This window comes from Cebus imitator, unplaced genomic scaffold, assembly GCF_001604975.1.
Source record: "Cebus imitator isolate Cc_AM_T3 unplaced genomic scaffold, Cebus_imitator-1.0 Scaffold99, whole genome shotgun sequence".
NCBI lineage: Eukaryota > Metazoa > Chordata > Mammalia > Primates > Cebidae > Cebus > Cebus imitator.
In genome coordinates, this window is record NW_016107414.1 from 290,395 (window position 1) to 310,128 (window position 19,734).

Consider the following 19,734-nt stretch of genomic DNA (forward strand, 5'->3'; position numbering starts at 1 on the left):
CACGGGGATAACTAATTGTCCCAGTCTATTTCTTGACCAGCCCTCTCTTCTTCACTTGTCAGCAACCCTGTCACCTAGCAAGCCTCTGTAAATTTCAGGAGTCACCATCTGAACTTTGTGTTCTATTGTTTTGGTCAATTTCCTTATCTTTTCACAGAATATACAATGCTACAGTTATTCTAGTTTTCAATAAATCTTATAAGAGCTCTGATACAACACGCCCCTAGATCTTACTGTTCTTCAATTCCCAACACTTTTGCTCTTTCATATAAATTTATAGCCATCTTCTCAAGACCCTAAAAAAATAAGATAACCTGTTGGGATTTTGACTGGAATCTATTATACCTATGAACCAGTTTGTAGAAGGTAAACATCTGTTCATATCGTCTATCCATGAATATATCTCACTTCATTTATTTATATCTTTAATGTCTTTCAAGAAATTTTAATAATTTTCTCCAAATGCATTTTGCACATTTTTATAAAATTTGTTTCTACTTGTCTCCTATTTTTCCTACTGTTGTAAATGATATATCCCCTCCTCACAACTATGTGTTGCTACAAAATGTAATTGATTCTTGTATTTCAATTTCTTTTATCCAGACATCTTTCTAAACATTCTCATTATTTCTAAAAATTGTCTATAGATTTTGAGTTTTTACATAGACAATCATATCCTCTACAAATAGTGATCATTTTCTTTCTTTTATAATCCTTATACCTTTTATTTCTTTTTCTTGTTTTACTGCAAGAAGCATTAGTAAAGCATTGAAAGTAATTGGCATTCATTGTGGTGAAGGCATCCTTGTCTTATTTATTTCTGATCTCAGAAGTTCAGTATTTCATCACTAAGAAATATCATTTAGAGTAGGCTTTTTTGGTACATAATGCCCTTAGCAGCATAGACATATATCAAACTATTTCTTATTTTTAAATTATGAATGGGTTTGGAATTTTACTAAATGCATTTTCTGCATCTTGGAAAAGATCTTTTAATCTGTGGATGCAGCAAGAATATTTACAGGTTTTTCTAATGATAGTGAGTTGCATTATTAGGATAGACACAACATGGGCATAATGCATCATCTTTACATTCCATTTATTCATATTTTATTTACAACTTTGCAACCACGTCCATACATGTGACTGGCTGTAACTTTCCTCTCTCATGGTGTCCTTAATTTTTTCCTTCTCACACTGCCCTCAAAAGGATTCAGGGTCTCTGTCTTTCAAGAGTCCTTTGCAAAACCCAGAGGGGTGTAGAGGGCATGTGTGTGTACACTACTCCCCCCTTATCCTCAGGGGAGGCATTCCAAGACCCCCAGTGGGTGCCTCGGACTGTGGACAATACCGAATCCTATGTATACTATGTTTTTTCTATTATCACATTGTACAGGGCAGGTAGTATACACAGATACACTAGACAAAAGTGGGGTTCACAGCCCAGGTGGGATGGAGCAGGACGGTGCAAGATTTTATCACACTACTCAGAACAGCACTCAATTTAAAATGCATGAATTGTTTATTTCTGGAATTTTCCATTTATTATTTCCAGATCATGGTTGACCGCAGGACTGAAACCACGAAAGCAAAATCGCACATGGGGGATCACTGTATACACTATGCTTACACAACACACATACATACACACACACACACACACACACACACACACATGAACACACAGATACACATATATATGAAAGGAATTAAACTTGTTCATTGTGTTTTTAAGGCTTTTGCATCATTACTTATTTTTGTCTACTTGGTCTATGAATAATCAGAAGAGTTGTGCAGAAATATGCCATTACAATGATGGATTTCTCAACATTTCCCTGTAGCTATAGCAATGTTTGTTTTGTATGTTCTGATATGGCCAACTCTTCCTGGCAGGTGGGACCTTTTGCGGAATGACCACGTTTATCCTTAATAGTGCTTTTTATTTCATATCCTATTCTACCTGATTTTGATGCAGCCACCCAGGTCCTTTTACTTAGTATTTGGCAAGCTTTGTGAATTATTTTACTTTCTTCCTTTCTGTGTCCCTATACTTCAAGTATGTCTGTTGTAAATACCACATAGCTACGCATTTCAAAATTTCTGTTAATTGGTAATTAAATCCATTTACATTTTTTATATTTTAATCATCTTTTATTTTCCACAAATTAAACTTTTTATGCTCTTTTTCTCCTTTCTTGTCTTTTTTTAATATTTAAGGAATTAATTTATTTGTACTTATTCCTATTACTTTTTCTTTCTTCTGGTTTGGAAGTTAAACAATGCTTCTATTATTTCAGCAGCTAACTCTTGAAATTATAGTATCTTAACTCTTTTCCTGATTAATGCAAAAAATTTATGACACTAACCTAATCATTCATATTCCAAATTACATGCTTCTGTTTTTCAGTATTTTTGTTCTGTCCTTTTCCTCTTTTTTTTGACCCCACAAAATTAGATGGTATGTTTTTTTTTTTTTTAAAGAATTACATTTTCCAATTATCTGCTTGTTATTTCTTCTTAAAAATAAGACCTTCCCAGCCTGGCCAACATGGTGAAACCTTGTCTCTACTAAAAATACAAAAATTAACTGGGCGTGGTGGTATGCACCTAAAATCCCAGCTACTTGGGAGGCTGAGGCAGGAGAACTGCTTCAACTTAGGAGGTGGAGGTTGTAGTGAGCCAAGGCTGTGCCACTGCACTCCAGAGCCTGGGTGACAGAGCAAGACTCCATCTCAAAAAACAAACCAAAAAAACCCTTCCTTCCAGTAAATTTTCCTTCTTCATAAATTCCTTTGATTAGAAGGTCATTTAATTAACACTCTCAGTATTGTTTATTTGAGAATGTCTTTGTTTTGCCCTTGTTCTTGAAAGAGTATTTTTATGGGTACAAATCTAGGTTGATGGCTTACTTTCTGTTTGGTCCTTTGCAGAATCAAATGTTGATTTCTTTGGATTCTTCTTAGTCCCACTTGGTACTCACTGTTCTTCCAGTAGTTTGGTGTCTTTTATCACTCTGGAAAACTGTTAGACATTTTTTTTCTTCACCGATTGCTTCTCCTCTACTCTTTCTTTCTTTCTTTCTCTCTTTCTTTCTTTTTTCTTTCTTTTCTTTATGGAAGACATTAGCTAGACTTTCTCACGATCACTCCTATGTCTCTTAACCTCTTTTTCTTAGTTTGCATCCCCTCTCTTTTGTTCCTAAATTTTGGGTAATTTCTTTACATCTATTTTCCAATTCACTAATCTCCTTCTCAACAGTGTCTAATCTGCTCCCTGAACCAGCCACTAAGTTCTTATTTCAACAATGTTATTTTTATTTCTTAAAGTTATATTTGCTCATTTTTCAGATCTTCTTGGTCATTTTACAGGCTAATGCTGTTTGTTCATTTTTAAAATTCCATGTTTTATTTCATTAAACATTTCATGTATATTATTCTATATTCTGATAGATAATTCCAATATCTGATGTTCTTGGGATGTTCATTTTTTGCTCTGCCAACTGTTAAACCATAGTGGATTGTTTACTTGTGTGTTGAGGGGGTCTCTAATCAAAAACTCATATTTGTTTGATCTTAATCTGAGAGAAATCTTAGAATTAAAAATAATAATGCTTTCTTCTAGAGATTATTTATATTTGCTTCTCCCAGGAGCCAGGGGCATCAGCAGCTTTGGACCACTCTAGCCCCTGGTCTGCCCAACCTCATGCCACAGGCAAAGAATACATTGACATCTGTCCTTAGGAGGGGCTCCACAGGCCCCCCTTAAGCTCACTTTGGGAGCCAAGGAACTCAGAGGTTTCCATACTTTATGAAAAAGTATAATTTATACCAAATCTAGTTAGGCACAGTGGGGAAGTCCCTCAGAATATTCAGATAGCTATATTGCAGAAGCAGAAAGCTGATTTGTATTTTTTAAAGATCATGCTTGCTGCTCCATGGAGAATGAATTACAGGGGCCAGAGTGAGTGCCAGGGAAACAGTGAGAAGCCCCGTCAGCCTTTTATCTGGAAAAATGATGGTGACTTGAGCCAGATCGATAGCAGTGAAAATAAACAGAAGGGTATGAATCCAAGTTAATGGAGTATCTGCTGATTAACTTGTGCCCCCTGTTTATTTGTAGGCATGAAAATGTGTGATTAACCACAAACCTTCATTAGCTTGTCATGTCTCTTCCAATGTTCCTGTGTTAGACTTGTAAAAATGAAAACTTTGCTTTCTATATTTGATAATATCCAGTGTGGCCCAAAATCTAAGGCCACAGGCACTCTTGTATATCACTGGTGGAGGATACATTGAAACAGCATTTTTGGAAGAAAATTTGGCCAACTCTATTGATATATTAATGTACATTCAATCTTTCTGTTAAGAATTTCTCCATCGGAGACCCACAGAATTTATACCAAGATACTTTAAAAGGATGTCCAATGTATTATTGTTTTGATAATTGTGTGTATGTGTGTGTCTGTGTGTGTGTGTGTGTGTGTGTGCGTGTTTACCACAACCTAAATGACCATTAACAGAGGATTGCTTAGCTACATCAAGATTCATCTAAATAATGGAATACTATTTTGTCTTTTCCATAAAAAGATAAGTCTGAGATGGAAAACTATCTCTGATAATTTAAGTGTAAAAAGCAAAATGCAGAACGATGTGTATAGAAAAATTGCATTCTAAAAAAAAACCTTAATAGCAGAGATTGGCATGAAACCATTTTCTGGAAGGATGCACAAGGAGCTGCTAAAACGATTCTGTTTGAAGGAAAGCAACCAGAGCTTCAGGGTAGGAAGAGAGTTGCATTTTTCATTTTACACCTTCTTTTATACATTTTGAAAATTCCACTGCAAGCCATGTATTGCTTTTGTTTGAAGAGTTTAGTCTGTTCTTATTGGGCTCTTCCAGATTCGGGCACCGGTCTCCCTGAGTTATTACATCTCCTGCTTCTGCCCCTGTATCAGCTCTGATTCCTCCCCTGCAGACTGTGAATATGTGTTAGTCCCTACAGTCTTAAAAAAAATAAATAAACCTTCCACAAAGATTGCTAAACCTATTATTAAGTTAAAACAATAGATTTCAAATAATAGGTATAGGATGGCCCCATTTTTATAAAAATTATAATTGGATAAATGCAGGTATGTATGTGTGTATGTATAAGAAGGGGAAAAGCCTAGAAAGATTTATTTCTTCATTCAACAAAAATGTATTGCCCGCCTACCATGGGCCAGGCGTTGTTGTAGAGACGGAAGTTCAGAGGGGACCACAGTCCCTGTGCTGTGCCTGTCGGTATACGCAGACTCTAGAAGCTAGAGGGTAATGTATACCAGCAGGTTAATGGCAATTCACTCTGGGTGAGTTGACTGTGGATGTGCTTTTAAATCATCTTTGTGCTTTTCTGTATTTTCTGATTTTTTTTTTTTGCCCTGAGTATGGCATAAAATAACTTACATAGAAATAATAATTAAACCATAAAGCACAATCTATTTCACACATCTCCCTGGTTTTGACTCTCTTCTCTGTCCATAGCCAAATTGCTACACTCATCTATGTACTATTCGGAGCACACTGAGGCTAACATGTTTTTTGCTGTGTATCTGGAAGTCAGATTTAACTGGGCATCTTGCATTTTATCTGCAACCCTGCCTAACAAACAACTTGCTCGCCATTCTGATTGCCCCTCTCCCCTGGCCTCTGCCTCAGCCTTCTTCCTAGAGCCACTTCCCTGGGGACTCTGCATCCTCAGAGGACAGCTTCTCCATCCCACCATTGTCCCTGGGTGCTATATGGACAGGTGACTGGGCCCAGCTGGGTGCCCTCTCTGGATGCCCAAAATTTACCCCCTAAACATGGCACTCCTCCCCAGTTCTCTATTTCAGACACTGCACCCCATCCTTCCCATGACCAAGGAACTGCACCCCAGTTCACCTCACAAGGTGGCCTCCCCATCTTTGGCCCCAGCCTCACCTCCTCACTCAGGAATTGAATTGGTACCCACAGGCCCTCTCAAGCCCCTCCCTCCCCGGCCCTCAGATATGCACAGCAACATCCTTAACACAAGCCAGTGGGGGTCTTAGGGCCTGGGCCTCCAACCACCTGTCACCAGGTGCCATTCCGGCCATTTGGCCACATCTGATTGTTACCATTCTGTAATTGAGTCAACATTTCTCTCCATATCAACTAGCTCATTCTCACTTAACAAGAATCGCTTGAACCCAGGAGGCAGAGGTTGCAGTGAGCTGAGATTGCGCCACTGCACTCCAGCCTGGTGAAAGAGCAAGACCCCGTCTCAAAAACAAAAAATCTATCCCTCTGTGCCTTAGCCTCATCCAAACAGCAACCCAGGCTTGACATGTCAGTTATTGAATTGAGTCAAAATGGACATAAAATTAATCCAATGTAAAATGTCCACCATAGACCGCTGGAATGGTGGGCAGTGCCACCCAGGAGGTACAGTCAGTGTGGAAGGCACTGCTTTTCAAAGCACACACCTGATCTCACCCCCGACCCCCCTCCACGCCTCCTGGAGAACACTCCAGCCCCACGAAGAAGTGGGCGAGGCCTCCCTTCCACACCTGCAGCTGTGTGCTTCTTCAGCTCTCCCCATGAGAGCGCTCCCCACAGCGCCACCATCACACGGACTAATTACATCCTCCTCCATCTCTCTCTGCTGATTCACACCTCCCTGCTACCTTCACAGCTCCTGCCTGGAGTGCCAATTACAGCTCGCTCCATCCGTCAAGGAGCTTCTCATCTTATAAGACCTCAAGGTAGGCCGGGCGCGGTGGCTCAAGCCTGTAATCCCAGCACTGTGGGAGGCCGAGGCGGGTGGATCACGAGGTCAAGAGATCGAGACCATCCTGGTCAACATGGTGAAACCCCGTCTCTACTAAAAATACAAAAAACATTAGCTGGGCATGGTGGCGCATGCCTGTAATCCCAGCTACTCAGGAGGCGGAGGCAGGAGAATTGCCTGAACCCAGGAGGCGGAGGTTGCGGTGAGCCGAGATCGTGCCATTGCACTCCAGCCTGGGTAACAAGAGGGAAACTCTGTCTCAAAAAAAAAAAAAAAAAAAAAAGACCTCAAGGTGCATGTAGGCAGTGGGGTCCCTCCAGAAGCCCCTCTTCTCTTTGAGCTTCCTTCGGCAAACTGGACCAGTATTGGGCAGAATAATTGGCTTGAAATATCAGACCCTGAGCTCTGGTAGATGCTTCTCTGCAACGCTGTGTCCCAGCACACAGTAGGTGCTCAATAAATGTTGAGCCAAGACCAGGGGCTGTAAGTGCAGGTGGAAAGATGCTAGGGGTTTACAGTTACTGGACCTGGTTTTGAATGTGGACCTCTCCCCCTGAGGGTTGCGTGACAGAAGCAAGATATTGTCAGCTTTTCTCTTCTGAGCCTCTGTTTTAGGGTCTGTAAGATGGGGGGCAGTCACCACCCCCATCTGGAAGGTTTGTGACGAGGGTCAAGCAGATCCATGAATGTGGGCTTCAAAGATTCCAGAGCTTTACCAGAAATGTGCGTCTTGTTATTGTGATGGTAACCACGATACTCTGATGGCTCACCGCTGTGGTCATCCAATTAGCACTGCTTTGTCCCCTTCTTGAGCTACGAGTGCTCTTCCGAGGGTAAGAGCACAGCTGGGCCAGGGTCATGAGGGAAGGTGAGAATTATAAGCCTGTTTCTTTAACATTTAGGAAGCCAACACATTTTCCCGTACCTTGTCTGCAACACTTAAGCCAATATTTGCGTCTTTGGGATTCTATTTGTATGGTAATTTAAAAATAGGGTCCAGACTTACAGCCGGCCTTTCTCCTGAAACTCGGAAAACACATTAATTTTCTAGACGGTAAAATAATGCAATAATTAAATATTACCATTTATCTTAAAATCTGGTAACTCCTAACAAAATGGGTTTTTCGAAACATGATGTAGTTTTCCCACAAAATTGCACTCTAGGGGAATTTCTTATTTTGAATGTATGAAAGAGACCACGAACTTAATCTCAACACAACGTAAGAAAAATTGATTTGTTAAATTACAATAATTTTCTTGCATTTAAAATCTCAGTGGTCCCGGTCGCAGCTGACCCAAAGGCCCCCCATATGTGTCTTTGGGGAGAGGCCCAAGGAGCCGAGATGTGTCTTGCTTCGTTGTTTATGAAGCTTCCTACATGCCCTTTTTTGTGGTTCCAACCAGATCTTTTGTTCTGTTATGGCAAACTTCTCCCAAAGAGGCAAGGCTAGGTGACCCTTCACTCCTGCCATCAGGCTCTAAGAACGTTCTCTGTGCGAACGGAAAGGAAGATCTCCCAGGCGGAGGAGAGCCTGGGCTCCAAAGCTGGCCTTTGGTGGGCTCCTTCTTCCCCAAGCATTGAGTGGAATGAGGGAGGCTGGGTGGCCCTGGGCTGGAGGCCGAGGCTGGGGCCTGCGGTGTCAGGGTTCGCCACAGGCTCCCAATCGCCCCAACCAAAGCTCAAGAGGGCCCCCTTGTGGAAGCTCCCAAGAACAGGTTGGTGAGTGGTGCATTTCCCCCCACACTGGGGTTCCTCCCAGTCACCCCCGACATCTTTGGATGGGTCTCAGATCCAAGGATACTCAATAGAAACCACCATCCTCCATCCCTCTCTCCTCAAAACCTAAATATTTCTGCCATCCGGCAAGGTTCTTGGCCCCACTGGGGAAGATCTGGTGGAGAACCAGCTCCCAAGGCCCCAGGAAGAGTTCAGCTCCTCAAGCTGGCATCCCAAGAGTCCTTCTCAGGCACCCTTTATGGATTCTGAAGGGTCTTCGCCATGATGTATACGAACGTCTTCTTTCTTATTGAATGTGTCAAAACCCTGTGATCATCTTGCCAAAGTCCTGTTCTATTGAACAATGAAAGCTTCAGCCTTCTGCCAAGAGAGCTAATAAGAGTTCAGTCCAACAGGAGACTTCCAGATACACATTCTGTTTGGCAAACCCTGACTCCTAACTACTCTGCCTTAAGGCAAGCACTAGGACATTCAGTGAGACCTGGGCAAATTCGGAACCTACTATACAGTGATGCTACCAGCTATCGCCATCCCCTCGCCAGCTCCTCCAAGCACCAGGTGGAATGTTGGCCTCAGTGGACAGCACTGGCCAAATTTGCGATAAATTATGAATCTCTATAGACCGACTTGCAAGCTGGGAGCACAGGTGCTAACGTTGGGCTAACGAGTCCTTGTCTCCAAGACGCTGGAACATCTGGATGAAAAGGGAAACACTTCCATCAATCACCCTGCTGCCTTGGCTCTTTAAAAACAGCTGGCCTGTGGATGGAATGTTCCAGTTTCCAACTGGATGGGAGCCCCAGCCAGAACGAGAGTAATTAGCATTATCATGGGGCTGAGGGAGTTTTCATGTGCACAGATTTCGTTCTGGAACATTCCTAAACAAACAGAAAAACCTAGCTTATGAGCCAGGTTTGGTGGGCCAGAACTCATCTCCCGAGGCCCCTATTCCTTTCTCATTCTGTGAACTGTGTGCTTCCTTTCCCTCAGTAGGAGATGCTAAGCAGAGGCCTCAGGGAGGTATCCTCAGTGGCCAGCCACTTCCTCATCCACAGCGTTTCCCATTGTGGCTTAAGCACATTGCACACAAATATAAAGCAGTGACCTTCTCCAGGCAAGGTCCACCTTTGTCCTCTATCCTGTGGTCCAGCCTGACCTGAGGCTTTTCATGGAGAACTGGGGGCCCAGTAGTGAACCAAACTCTGTCCCTTTGATTGCCTTTCGACCTGTGGCTTGTTAATCCAAAGGCCCTTCTTCTTCTCACATCCTCAGGCCTGCTCTGTCAGTACCCCATTCCTCTTGACTTTCTCAGGGCAACCTTCAACTCTCTGAGTGCACTGAGCAGAGGAGGGCACATTCCAAAGGCCTGTGATGCTGAAGGCTGTGGTGAATGGAGCGTGCTTTTCTCAGAGCATACCGTTTCTGTGTTTCCCAAGACAGCAAAGTCCAACCCACTCCCCGACTTGCCTCCCAGCCCTGAACACAGACTCTTAGATTAGGTGGATGAGGAGATTCAATTATGGCCAAATGAGAGACATGTGAGGGACCTGAGGACCAGCCATTCACTCCAGAGGTTGGGGTGGGCTCCTTAGAATGCAGCATCCAATCATAGCATCAATCTGCAGCCTTCTCAGGGGCATTCCAATGGAAACCCTGCATGCCTTTTGTGCCGTGACTTCATTGGAAAGCACATCCTTGGCTGCAGCAATGCCATGAGGGCTTCATTTCCACAGCTGGCCTCTGAAGCTTACTGGCCATGCAGCCAGGACCACCATCACAGCAAGCATATCTCCATTTGTAAAAGGCTGCCTCTTCTAAAGAAGAGAGGTTATTTTTTGGGTGGGGAGCCATTGCTGAAATTTTTATTTAAAATATGTGTAAGCTTCCAAGTCCAAACATTCTAGGTGAATTACCCTAAGCCAAGGGTTTTGAAATAAACTAGAGGGTTTCAGACTTTTTTTAAAAAAAGAAACCACTTTAAAAAAAAAAAAAAAGCAAATCTTAATCCGAACCTCAGTATATAAAGCAGAGCAACAGGTAGGGACTGTTTGGGGTAAAGTTGGGTAGAAGACTATATCCTACTCACTGGGTTGCCCTGTCTGTTTCAAACATAACCCCAGGGATTTTCAGAAGCCAACTTGAAAACCTCAGACACAGCAAAATGTGGCATACATGCTCCATTCTTGGGCTAGAGCTCTGCTGTCTAATCCGGCAGCTGCCAGCCACAGATGGCCATGGGGAACCTGAAATGTGGCCTGTCTGAATTGAGCTGCACTGTACGTGTAAAATATACACCAAGTTTTGAAGACTTGGTATGGGGAAAAAAAGCACATAAAGTATCTCATTAATCATCGTATTTGTTATATGTTGAAATATAATGCTTGAATACTTAAATGAAATATATCATTCAAATTGATTTTACCTGTCTCTTTTTAGCTTTTTTAACATGGCTACTAGAAAACCCACACCAGTAAAATCACGTGCAGGGCTGACATGGATGGCTTGCATTATGTACCTGTGGAGCTAGTGAAGCCTTCCTGGGGGTTACAGGATCATATCAGGATCCTGGTTTAGCTAGGGCAGGTTCCAAGGGTGAAAAGAGGCTTTAAAGCAAAGCACCTGGCCTTTGGGTCCTAGGTTAGATCCAGCCCATCTAAGCCTGTGACATGATCTGATGCTCACACACCAATCTCCCTTCACCTACTTCTCTTTCCTCTTTTGGATCAGCCTGGGAACTCCCTGATTGCCCTTTCACCCTCAGCCAGATTCTTAGCAATCCCAACAGCTGTAAAACTTCTCTTTCTTCCCCGCTCTCCCTGCTCCCGGTGCTTCAAGCCTGACCCTAATGGCCACATCCTGAGGGTGGGAGAAAGGTCAACAAGGAACTCACACATGTGCTGCTTTGGAGCACAAGGCATTATTTCATTCAATGAAAAGTGGTCATTATAACTAACATTTATTAAGCACTTAGTATATGAAGGCATTGTCCTAAACACTTTCCATGACTTAACACAACAAATATATATTGGGTATCATCTATCAGGCACTATGCCAGGTGCTGGAGAATCAGCAGTGAGCAAAAGAGATGAGGACACAGCCCTCATGGCGCTGGCAGAGTTGTGGAGGCACAGTAAGAGGAAGGAAGGAAGGAAGGAAGGAAGGAAGGAAGGAAGGAAGGAAGGAAGGAAGGAAGGAAAGAAGGAAGGAAGGAAGAGGGGGGAGGGAGGGAGGGAGGGAGGGAGGAAGGAAGGAAGGAAGGAAGGAAGGAAGGAAGGAAGGAAGGAAGGAAGGAAGAAAAGAAAAAGTTAAAATGCCTAAAGTGACTGCCCACTAGCATTGAGCACACCTGGCACCCAGATCTTGGTTTCTAAACACCATTTCCAATAAAAGAAATCAGAGCTCCTTGGAGAAATGATCAATTTCAGGAGTGAGACTGAAAAAATATAAAATGAGCCTAGAAGATCCTCTGGCACCAGGAAATGAGGAAGTACTCCCCTGAAAATTACAAAGATATATAGAAAGGACACAGGAGATTAACTGGAGGAGCTCCCAATGGCCATGTCAGGGACAATTTGAGCAACAAAATAAATAATGAGAGTAATATGTTATAACCAATAAAATAAAATAAATATTCATGAGTTCATAGTAATATAAATAATTGAATAAAACGATAAACGAGAGAGAAGGGACAGTACATCCTTACAGCACAATTCCAGTTAATAAGCTCAGAAACAGCCAGGCATAGTGGCTCATGCCTGGAATTCCAGCATTTGGGAGGCTGAGACAGGCAGATCTCTTGGGCTCAGGAGCTGGAGAACAGCCTGGGCAACATAGTGAGGCCATGTCTCTAAAAATAAAAATAAAGATAAACTCAGAAAGAGTCATGGAACTAGAGAATAACCATTTGGAAAACAACACCAATAATAATTGTAGGGCCGGGCGCGGTGGCTCAAGCCTGTAATCCCAGCACTTTGGGAGGCCGAGGCGGGTGGATCACGAGGTCAAGAGATCGAGACCATCCTGGTCAACATGGTGAAACCCCGTCTCTACTAAAAATACAAAACATTAGCTGGGCATGGTGGTGCGTGCCTGTAATCCCAGCTACTCAGGAGGCTGAGGCAGGAGAATTGCCTGAACCCAGGAGGCAGAGGTTGCGGTGAGCCGAGATCGCTGTCATTGCACTCCAGCCTGGGTAACATGAGTGAAACTCCGTCTCAAAAAAAAAAAAAAATAAATAATTGTAGGCAAGAATCATTGACAATTATCAATAGATGCTAAAATTAGTGGGGGGATGTATAATGAAGTACAAGATGTTTTCATTATCTCTGAGTATATCAGCATAAGGTAATTATTAATGACAGAGAGAAAAGTAGTAATTTAATGCTGGAGAAACGTGGTAGATGCCTCCTTAAGTAAGTGATCACAGTCAAGATCACCAGGAATGGGAGGATTGCCATCGTGTGCCTCCTGAGATGATGCACTGGGAAGGATACACCATCACTTCCACATATTCTTACCAGAAATGCGTGAACAGAATTTATTCATGAGGAAACATCAGACCATCCCACACTAAGGACACTACAAAATAATGGCCACTACTCTTCAAAAGTGTTAAAGTCATAGCAGACGAAAAGAAAAGAAATGTCTCAGATTGAAGGAGACATGACAGCTCAGTACAATGTTGGATTCTGCATTGGACACTAGACCAGCAAGGGGACGTTAATGGGACAATGGGTGAAACTTGAGTAAGTCTGTAGACTCATTAAGAACGCTGTATCAGTGTTAATGTCCTGGTTCTGATCATTGCAAAATATCTGCATAAGATCTTAACCTATGTTATCTGCTGTGGTTGAATGCAACCCCCACGAAAAGATACGTTTGAGTCCTAACCCCCAGTACCTGGGAATAGGGTCTTATTTGGATCTCGGGCCTTTGCAGATGTAACCAAGTTAGGATGAGGTCATACTGGATTAGGATTAGGGTGGCCCCTAATCCAGGAATTGATGTCTTTATAAAAGAAAGGAGAGGGAGATTTGGACACAGGTGCAGATGGAGGAAACACACAAATAGGGAAGAAGGCCACGAGAAGATAGGGGCAGAGACTGGCACGATGCAGCCACAAGCCAAGGGACACCTTGAGTCACCAGGTGCTGGGAGAGGCCCTCCCCACACCTTGTTTCAAACTTCAGACTTGCAGACTGCAGACTGGGAAAGGATTGACTCCTGTTGCTTCAGCCACGAAATGTGCGGTCTTTGTCACGGCAGCCCTGGGCTACCCAGATGCTCTCCTTTTGTCTGCCTTGGGTGAGGTGATGAGTTCACCTTGAGCTGCTCCTCCCTCCATCTTCCGTGCACCACCTTCAGGCTATTGACCACGCCCAGAGTCCCTTGTACATCTTCTTACTAAATACGATTTCATTAAAATATTAAAATAAAATACCTCACATTTTAAAATCAAGTTCAGATCAACCCCCTTTTAAAACTCAGTCCTCAGCAAAACGGGCCGTGCGAGTACAAGGTTGCTATGATAACTCCTGACGCTTTTAACACCCTCTAAAATCGACACGTGACTGCTGGAAAATGGAGGGCTTGTGTCGCACCTAAAATCACCTCACACCCCACCCTGCGTTCTTTCATGCCTTGCTTCGAGAACCTCAGAACAAGTACATTACAAGAGGAAAAAGTACTTTTCTTTTGCTTTTTACGCCCAAAAGAAAGGTACCTGAAAAGCTGATATTTCTCCCTCTGCTCTGGCCACAAAGCCCACATCTTTTCTCCACCCTCTTCTCTCTGATCCATATCTGCGCTTTTCGTGATCTTTGAAGAAAACATGCATTGAGGCCCCAGACGTGAAACCTCTCTAAGCCTCCACTGTTCATCTGCAAAATGGAATAACCACATCCACCTGGGAGAATTGCTGGGGAAGGGAGGTAAGAGAAGGGCACAGGGTGAGGGATTCCATCTTTAGGAGATATCCAGAAGAGGCAAATCCACAGAGGCAAAAAGCAGAGCCACTGTTGCCGAGATCTAAGAGGAGAGGGGAGCGAGAGTGACTGCTGATGAGCACAGGGTCTCCTTCTGAGGTGAGGACAACGTTCTGGAATGAGAGCGTGATGGTGGTTGCACGGTATTGTCAATGTTCGAGTACCACCGAACTGTTCACTTTAAAATGGTTAAAATGGCGCCTTTTGTTTTCTTTCTTTTTGAGATGGAGTCTCACTCTTGTTGCCCAGGCTGGAGTGCAATGGTGTGATCTCGGCCCACTACAACCTCCGCCTCCTGGGTTCAAGCAATTCTCCTGCCTCAGCCTCCCAAGTAACTGGGATTACAGGTGCGCACCACCATGCCCGGCTAATTTTCGTGCGTTTGGTAGAAACGGGGTTTCACCATGTTGGCCAGGTTGGTCACAGTCTCCTGATGTCAGGTGATCCACCTGCCTCAGCCTTCCAAAGTGCTGGGATTACAGGCATGAGCCACTGTGCCCAACCAAAATGGTCCCTTTTATGTTAGGTGTAGTTTACTGGGGGTATTGTTGTGTTTTATTTGGCTAAGAAGCATTTGTCTGTGGAGGAGTGACAATGGCCATGTCCCTCCGTCCCTCTGAACCCTCAGTATCCTCATTGGCAAAATGGGTGCATTGATGGAACCCATGCCATGGGTGGTTGTGCCCATTACACCTGCCAGTCCTTTGGGCCTTGCCAAAGTACTGACATGCTGCCGCTGGGAGGGCTGAAGGTCTAGTGCAGATGAAGCACCTGACCTTGGGCCTCCCAGAATGTGCACCCAGGAGACGTTGGGCACCATTTGATGATCTCAGGACAATCTTAGCCCAGTGCCCACACTTATGGGGGTGCTCAGCGAGTGTCCTTTCCCTGGAAGGCCCCAGGCGGGTCCATATGGCTTTTGTTCACGAGGCCTGTTCCTGGTAGTCTCATTCAGGATAACACATCGGTCTCAAGCATGTCATACTTTAAGCTCTCGTAAGCTGGTCTGAGCAATTGGGAACTCTACATTTAATTCTGCTATCTAATTTCAGATGTCCCTGCTCTTATGAGTACAAAAGCAGCATAATTTTTAATTAGTGGGTAAACAGCAAATAATGAATGACAGTAAGTGGACACCACTGTTAATTAAAAATCCATGGTTGATAAAAACCCATTTGGTCCATGCATTTAACTCCGTCTATCAGGTCCCTGCGAAAAGTTGCGTAACCCAACCCACTGCACCATCTGCTTTCAGCTGTTATTTCTTTAGTTAAGACTTTTTTAGAGGAAGAGAAAGTGGGGGGAAGCAAAGAAAGTCCAACATCTACTCCAAGAGCTGGTTGGAGAAAATGTCATGGAATCATTTCCAGTTGGTTCATTTTGTTTTTGCAACCTTGATGTTGAGGCTTCACGCATGACCACGAGGCGACCTGATGCTCCACTCTGGGGTGCTCCTGGAGAGATGCACAGCGTTCGTCCATGTGTGTGCGTACGTGTTCCGAATGCAGCAACGCTTCGTTGTATCTCAGTCTCCTGACATAATTAAATCCCAATTCCTCACAGAAAAACAAGATCAACTAAAATGCACTGAGCAGAAACACAGGATCTGAGGATTCATGACAAAACACCATGTCAGGGCCATCTAGTCTCGGTGCCTTCAGGGAGCGTGCAGGGGAAGAAAAGGAAAAGAAAAGCCTTGTTTTCTTCTGAACAGAAAACGTTTTCTCAAGAGCCTGAGTTTTGTGGAAACAGTGACAAGATAATTTGCAGGGCCCATTCTCTACTTTACTCTGAAACATAAGCTGGATTTTCCTACCAGGCAACTATTGCTGACCTCTTTTGATCCTTCTCCTCGCTCTGCCTTCGTCCGTACCCTGAAATCAACACTTTTGGACAGGTTTCATTGACACTGGAGATGTTCAAATTAACCTGCAGGATTGAATCCAGGGAACCCAATGTCTTCCTAAGAAGGGAATTGCAGAAGCCCCCAAATGCATGAGGTGTTGACTCTGACGTGCGCCCACCAGCTAGGGATCCTGGTGGGTTGTATGGGCACCTGGCCCAACTTTGGTGCCTGCCCACCCACTACCACATCCTGCCACAAGTTCCTGCGAATTAGACGTGCCAAGTGAACACAGAACCACCACAGCCTCTCTTTCAAGGCCCCGCTGGCATTTCACTGACTCCGCATAGTGGCCCCGAGGGCCAATTAGTGTGGGGACGCCTTGGCCTGGGCTGGCTGCCTATTTGTTTTCATTTCTCCTATTTGGCTAATTAAAGCCAATAAATCAGTTGCAGGATGAACCATGATTACAGCAGGGACCTAGGGCTACACCAGCGTTTGTACTCATGGCTTCGTCTATTCAGTCGGCGAATGTTTATTGACTGCCCTGGGTTTTACCCCATCTCCAAGTCAGCCCCTTACGTGCTCGCTGGGGATGCAAGACAAGCACTGTAAGGCTGTCACACCCCGAAGTCCAACAACCTGGGCTCACATCCTGGCTTTGCCACATCCGGGTGGCACGCGCCCCGTGGAAGCTGAGCCCATCTCTGAGCTGAGCCGGCTTCTCTGCCCACGAGAGGAAGATAACACTAACACCATCTCCAGGGTTATTGCAAAGATCAGATGGGAACAATGTATAAAAGTGTAAGGGGTCCACACCCAGTTAAGAGGACCTGCTGCTGTCATCCTCTCATCAGCATCGGCATCACTCCTGCCTTCTCAGCTGATCACTGGGGACCCCAGAGTCTCCAGATGCAACCCCCAACCTCAAGGGAACTGAGGAATCTGCTCTGCCTCCTTTTCCTAAGTACCCCTGGGGCACAGAGAGTTTGGGGCCAGTCAGCTCCAAGGGGACAGTGGGGAACCCTCAGCTCTCCTGAACCCCTGCTGGAAGTCTGCCTGCGAGGCCGGGAAAGGGCAGAGCATGCCATCTGATCCCTTCGAAACTCAGCCCTCAGCCCCTCCCAGGGCCTCCTGAAGTTTCTGCCAGGCCCCCACATCCCCTGGCCTAGAGTCATAAGACTCAGCCCCTCCTGACCCACTCCAGCCCCAGGCTGAGTGGGAGGCTTGGAAGCCTCACTGCAGGAGCTGGACCTCCCAGGCCGGGCCGGTGCCCCCTGAGCACAGCCCATGGCTGTGGTATTTGGACACAGCTCACCACCATCTGGGCCGTCTCAAGCCCTGAGTAGAGGTGACGGTTTCTGGGAGAGCTGCTACTCTCTAGCAGCTGAAGATCTTGGCACCCTCGCCTCTAAGCAGCCCTAGAAGAGATTGTGAATATCCCCACACTGGGGCTTGACTTGTCTCCAGAACCAGCCAAGCACATCTGGGGGTCACTCCAGAGGACCTGGGGCCTGCTGCGGCGCCTGCTTCCCCTGTCCATCTTCCCGTGTCCATCTTCCCGTGTCCATCTTCCCCTGTCCATCTTCCCGTGTCCATCTTCCCGTGTCCATCTTCCCCGGTCCATCTTCCCGTGTCCATCTTCCCGTGTCCATCTTCCCGTGTCCATCTTCCCCTGTCCATCTTCCCCTGTCCATCTTCTGGGCACCTTCTGCCCCAAGGCTAATTCCTTCCCTGGGGTCCTGGCTTAGGGACAGGCCCTGCAGAAGGGCAGGGCCTGCATTGTTTGGCCTCAGGCCTTGACCCAGGCCTGCAGCGGCCACATCATCATTCACTTGCCACACGCTCACTGAGCACCAAGTAGATAGCAGGCACCCAGCACCAGTGAGGCCTGAAGCAAGTGGCCTCGAGGGGCCTAGTCTGTGCTGGGAGATCCCAGCAGCTCTGGAGCTCCTTGGTGGAGGGGAGCGGTCTGCTCTGGGGATGGGCTGGGGTCCCACTGTCCCCAGCACCCCGTCATGAGTCCAGAGTGTCCTTTGTCCAGGAGCGTGGGTCCTTCAGCCACCAGCCGGTGGGACCCAGCCATGGCTGATGAACCCATGGAAGATCTGGGCTTCCAGGAGTCTGCTCCACGCAGTGGAATTCTCAGCCCCGGAATCCGGGATAGTCTCCACCTGGGAGGCTTGGATTCCAGGGTGATCACATCTGGGAACCCAGGAAGAGATGCATCAGGGAGGCTGACTCTAGGAGTCTCAATATGGGGAGCCCACCACTGTCTCCAGAACTGGGGCACCCTGGGGACTCCCTGCCTGGCTCTCTGTGGCCACAGTGGGGTTGGGGTGTTCCTGGGGCATGCTGGGGTCTTACCCAGGTCTGTCTGCTTTGCAGCTCACATTGTACAGGCAGCTGGGGAAGCCAGGGACAGCCGCCTGCACTGGGAACCCCGCTGCCAGCCAGCCTTGCCAGATAGAGCAGCCAGCACTGCGATCTTGCCCCCACATCTCAGTGGGCTCTGGATCTCCACGGGGTAAGACCTCAGGTCATCCTGACCGTGGGCCCCTCAGCTGGGAGACTTCTACCTCTCTGAGACTCAGTGACCAATCTTTGAAATGGGCATAGTTCACTTGGTTATTCAGAGGTCTGCTGCCTGCCAGGCTGGTGGCGACGCTTGCCTCTCCTCCCAGAGTGCAGCAGAGGCAGGGTCTGTGTTGGGCATCATGTCCACGGACGAAATCCATTCAATACCTTGAGCTCCTGTTATACAAACCTACAACGAGCTGAGTGCCCAGGGTCCGCATTAGGACGTGCACTAAACATGTGAACACATGAAGGAATAATATCAACTTGAGCTCACACTAAGCTCTGCAGTGAAGGAAATGAAACCAAGGATGTGACAGCAAGACCCGCAGGGTTCTTTAGAGAGTGATCAGGGGAGGCTTCTTGGAGGTGGTGACATCAGCTGAGAGCTAAAAGGAGAGGAATCAGCCATCTAGAGAGCCATGAAAGAGCCAGGCAGAGGGGCAGCTGGTACAAAGACCCTGGGGCAGGAAGCGGCAGGCCTGGGAGAGCCTGGGTGCGCCCATCTAACTCTGTCTAACCTGACAGGCTCACTCGACATTTCAGAGGCCCAGTCGCTGCTTTGCGACCAATGGACTTTTCGTTCTCCCCACTCTGTAGTGCACCAGCTTTATAGCAGCCAGCTGAGTCCCCACTCCTGGGGCAGGGATCGGGAAAAGGGAGACTGTGACCCCTCCACTCCTGGGGCAGGGATCGAGAAAAGGGAGACTGTGACCCCCCCACTCCTGGGGCAGGGATCGAGAAAAGGGAGACTGTGACCCCTCCACTCCTGGGGCAGGGATCGGGAAAAGGGAGGCTATGACCCC

At 45.9% G+C, this 19,734-nt stretch overlaps 1 protein-coding gene across 1 annotated transcript in view; it reads left to right on the forward strand.

The window, feature by feature from the left end:
- The window catches only part of APCDD1L (APC down-regulated 1 like), a 55,379-nt gene that overhangs the window by 24,075 nt on the left and 11,570 nt on the right, over nucleotides 1-19,734 (forward strand). Inside the window, exon 2 of the mRNA XM_017536542.2 lies at nucleotides 18,740-18,878. Within this exon, the coding sequence (XP_017392031.2) occupies nucleotides 18,740-18,878 (139 nt within the window). The remainder of the gene's footprint in view (nucleotides 1-18,739; nucleotides 18,879-19,734) is intronic.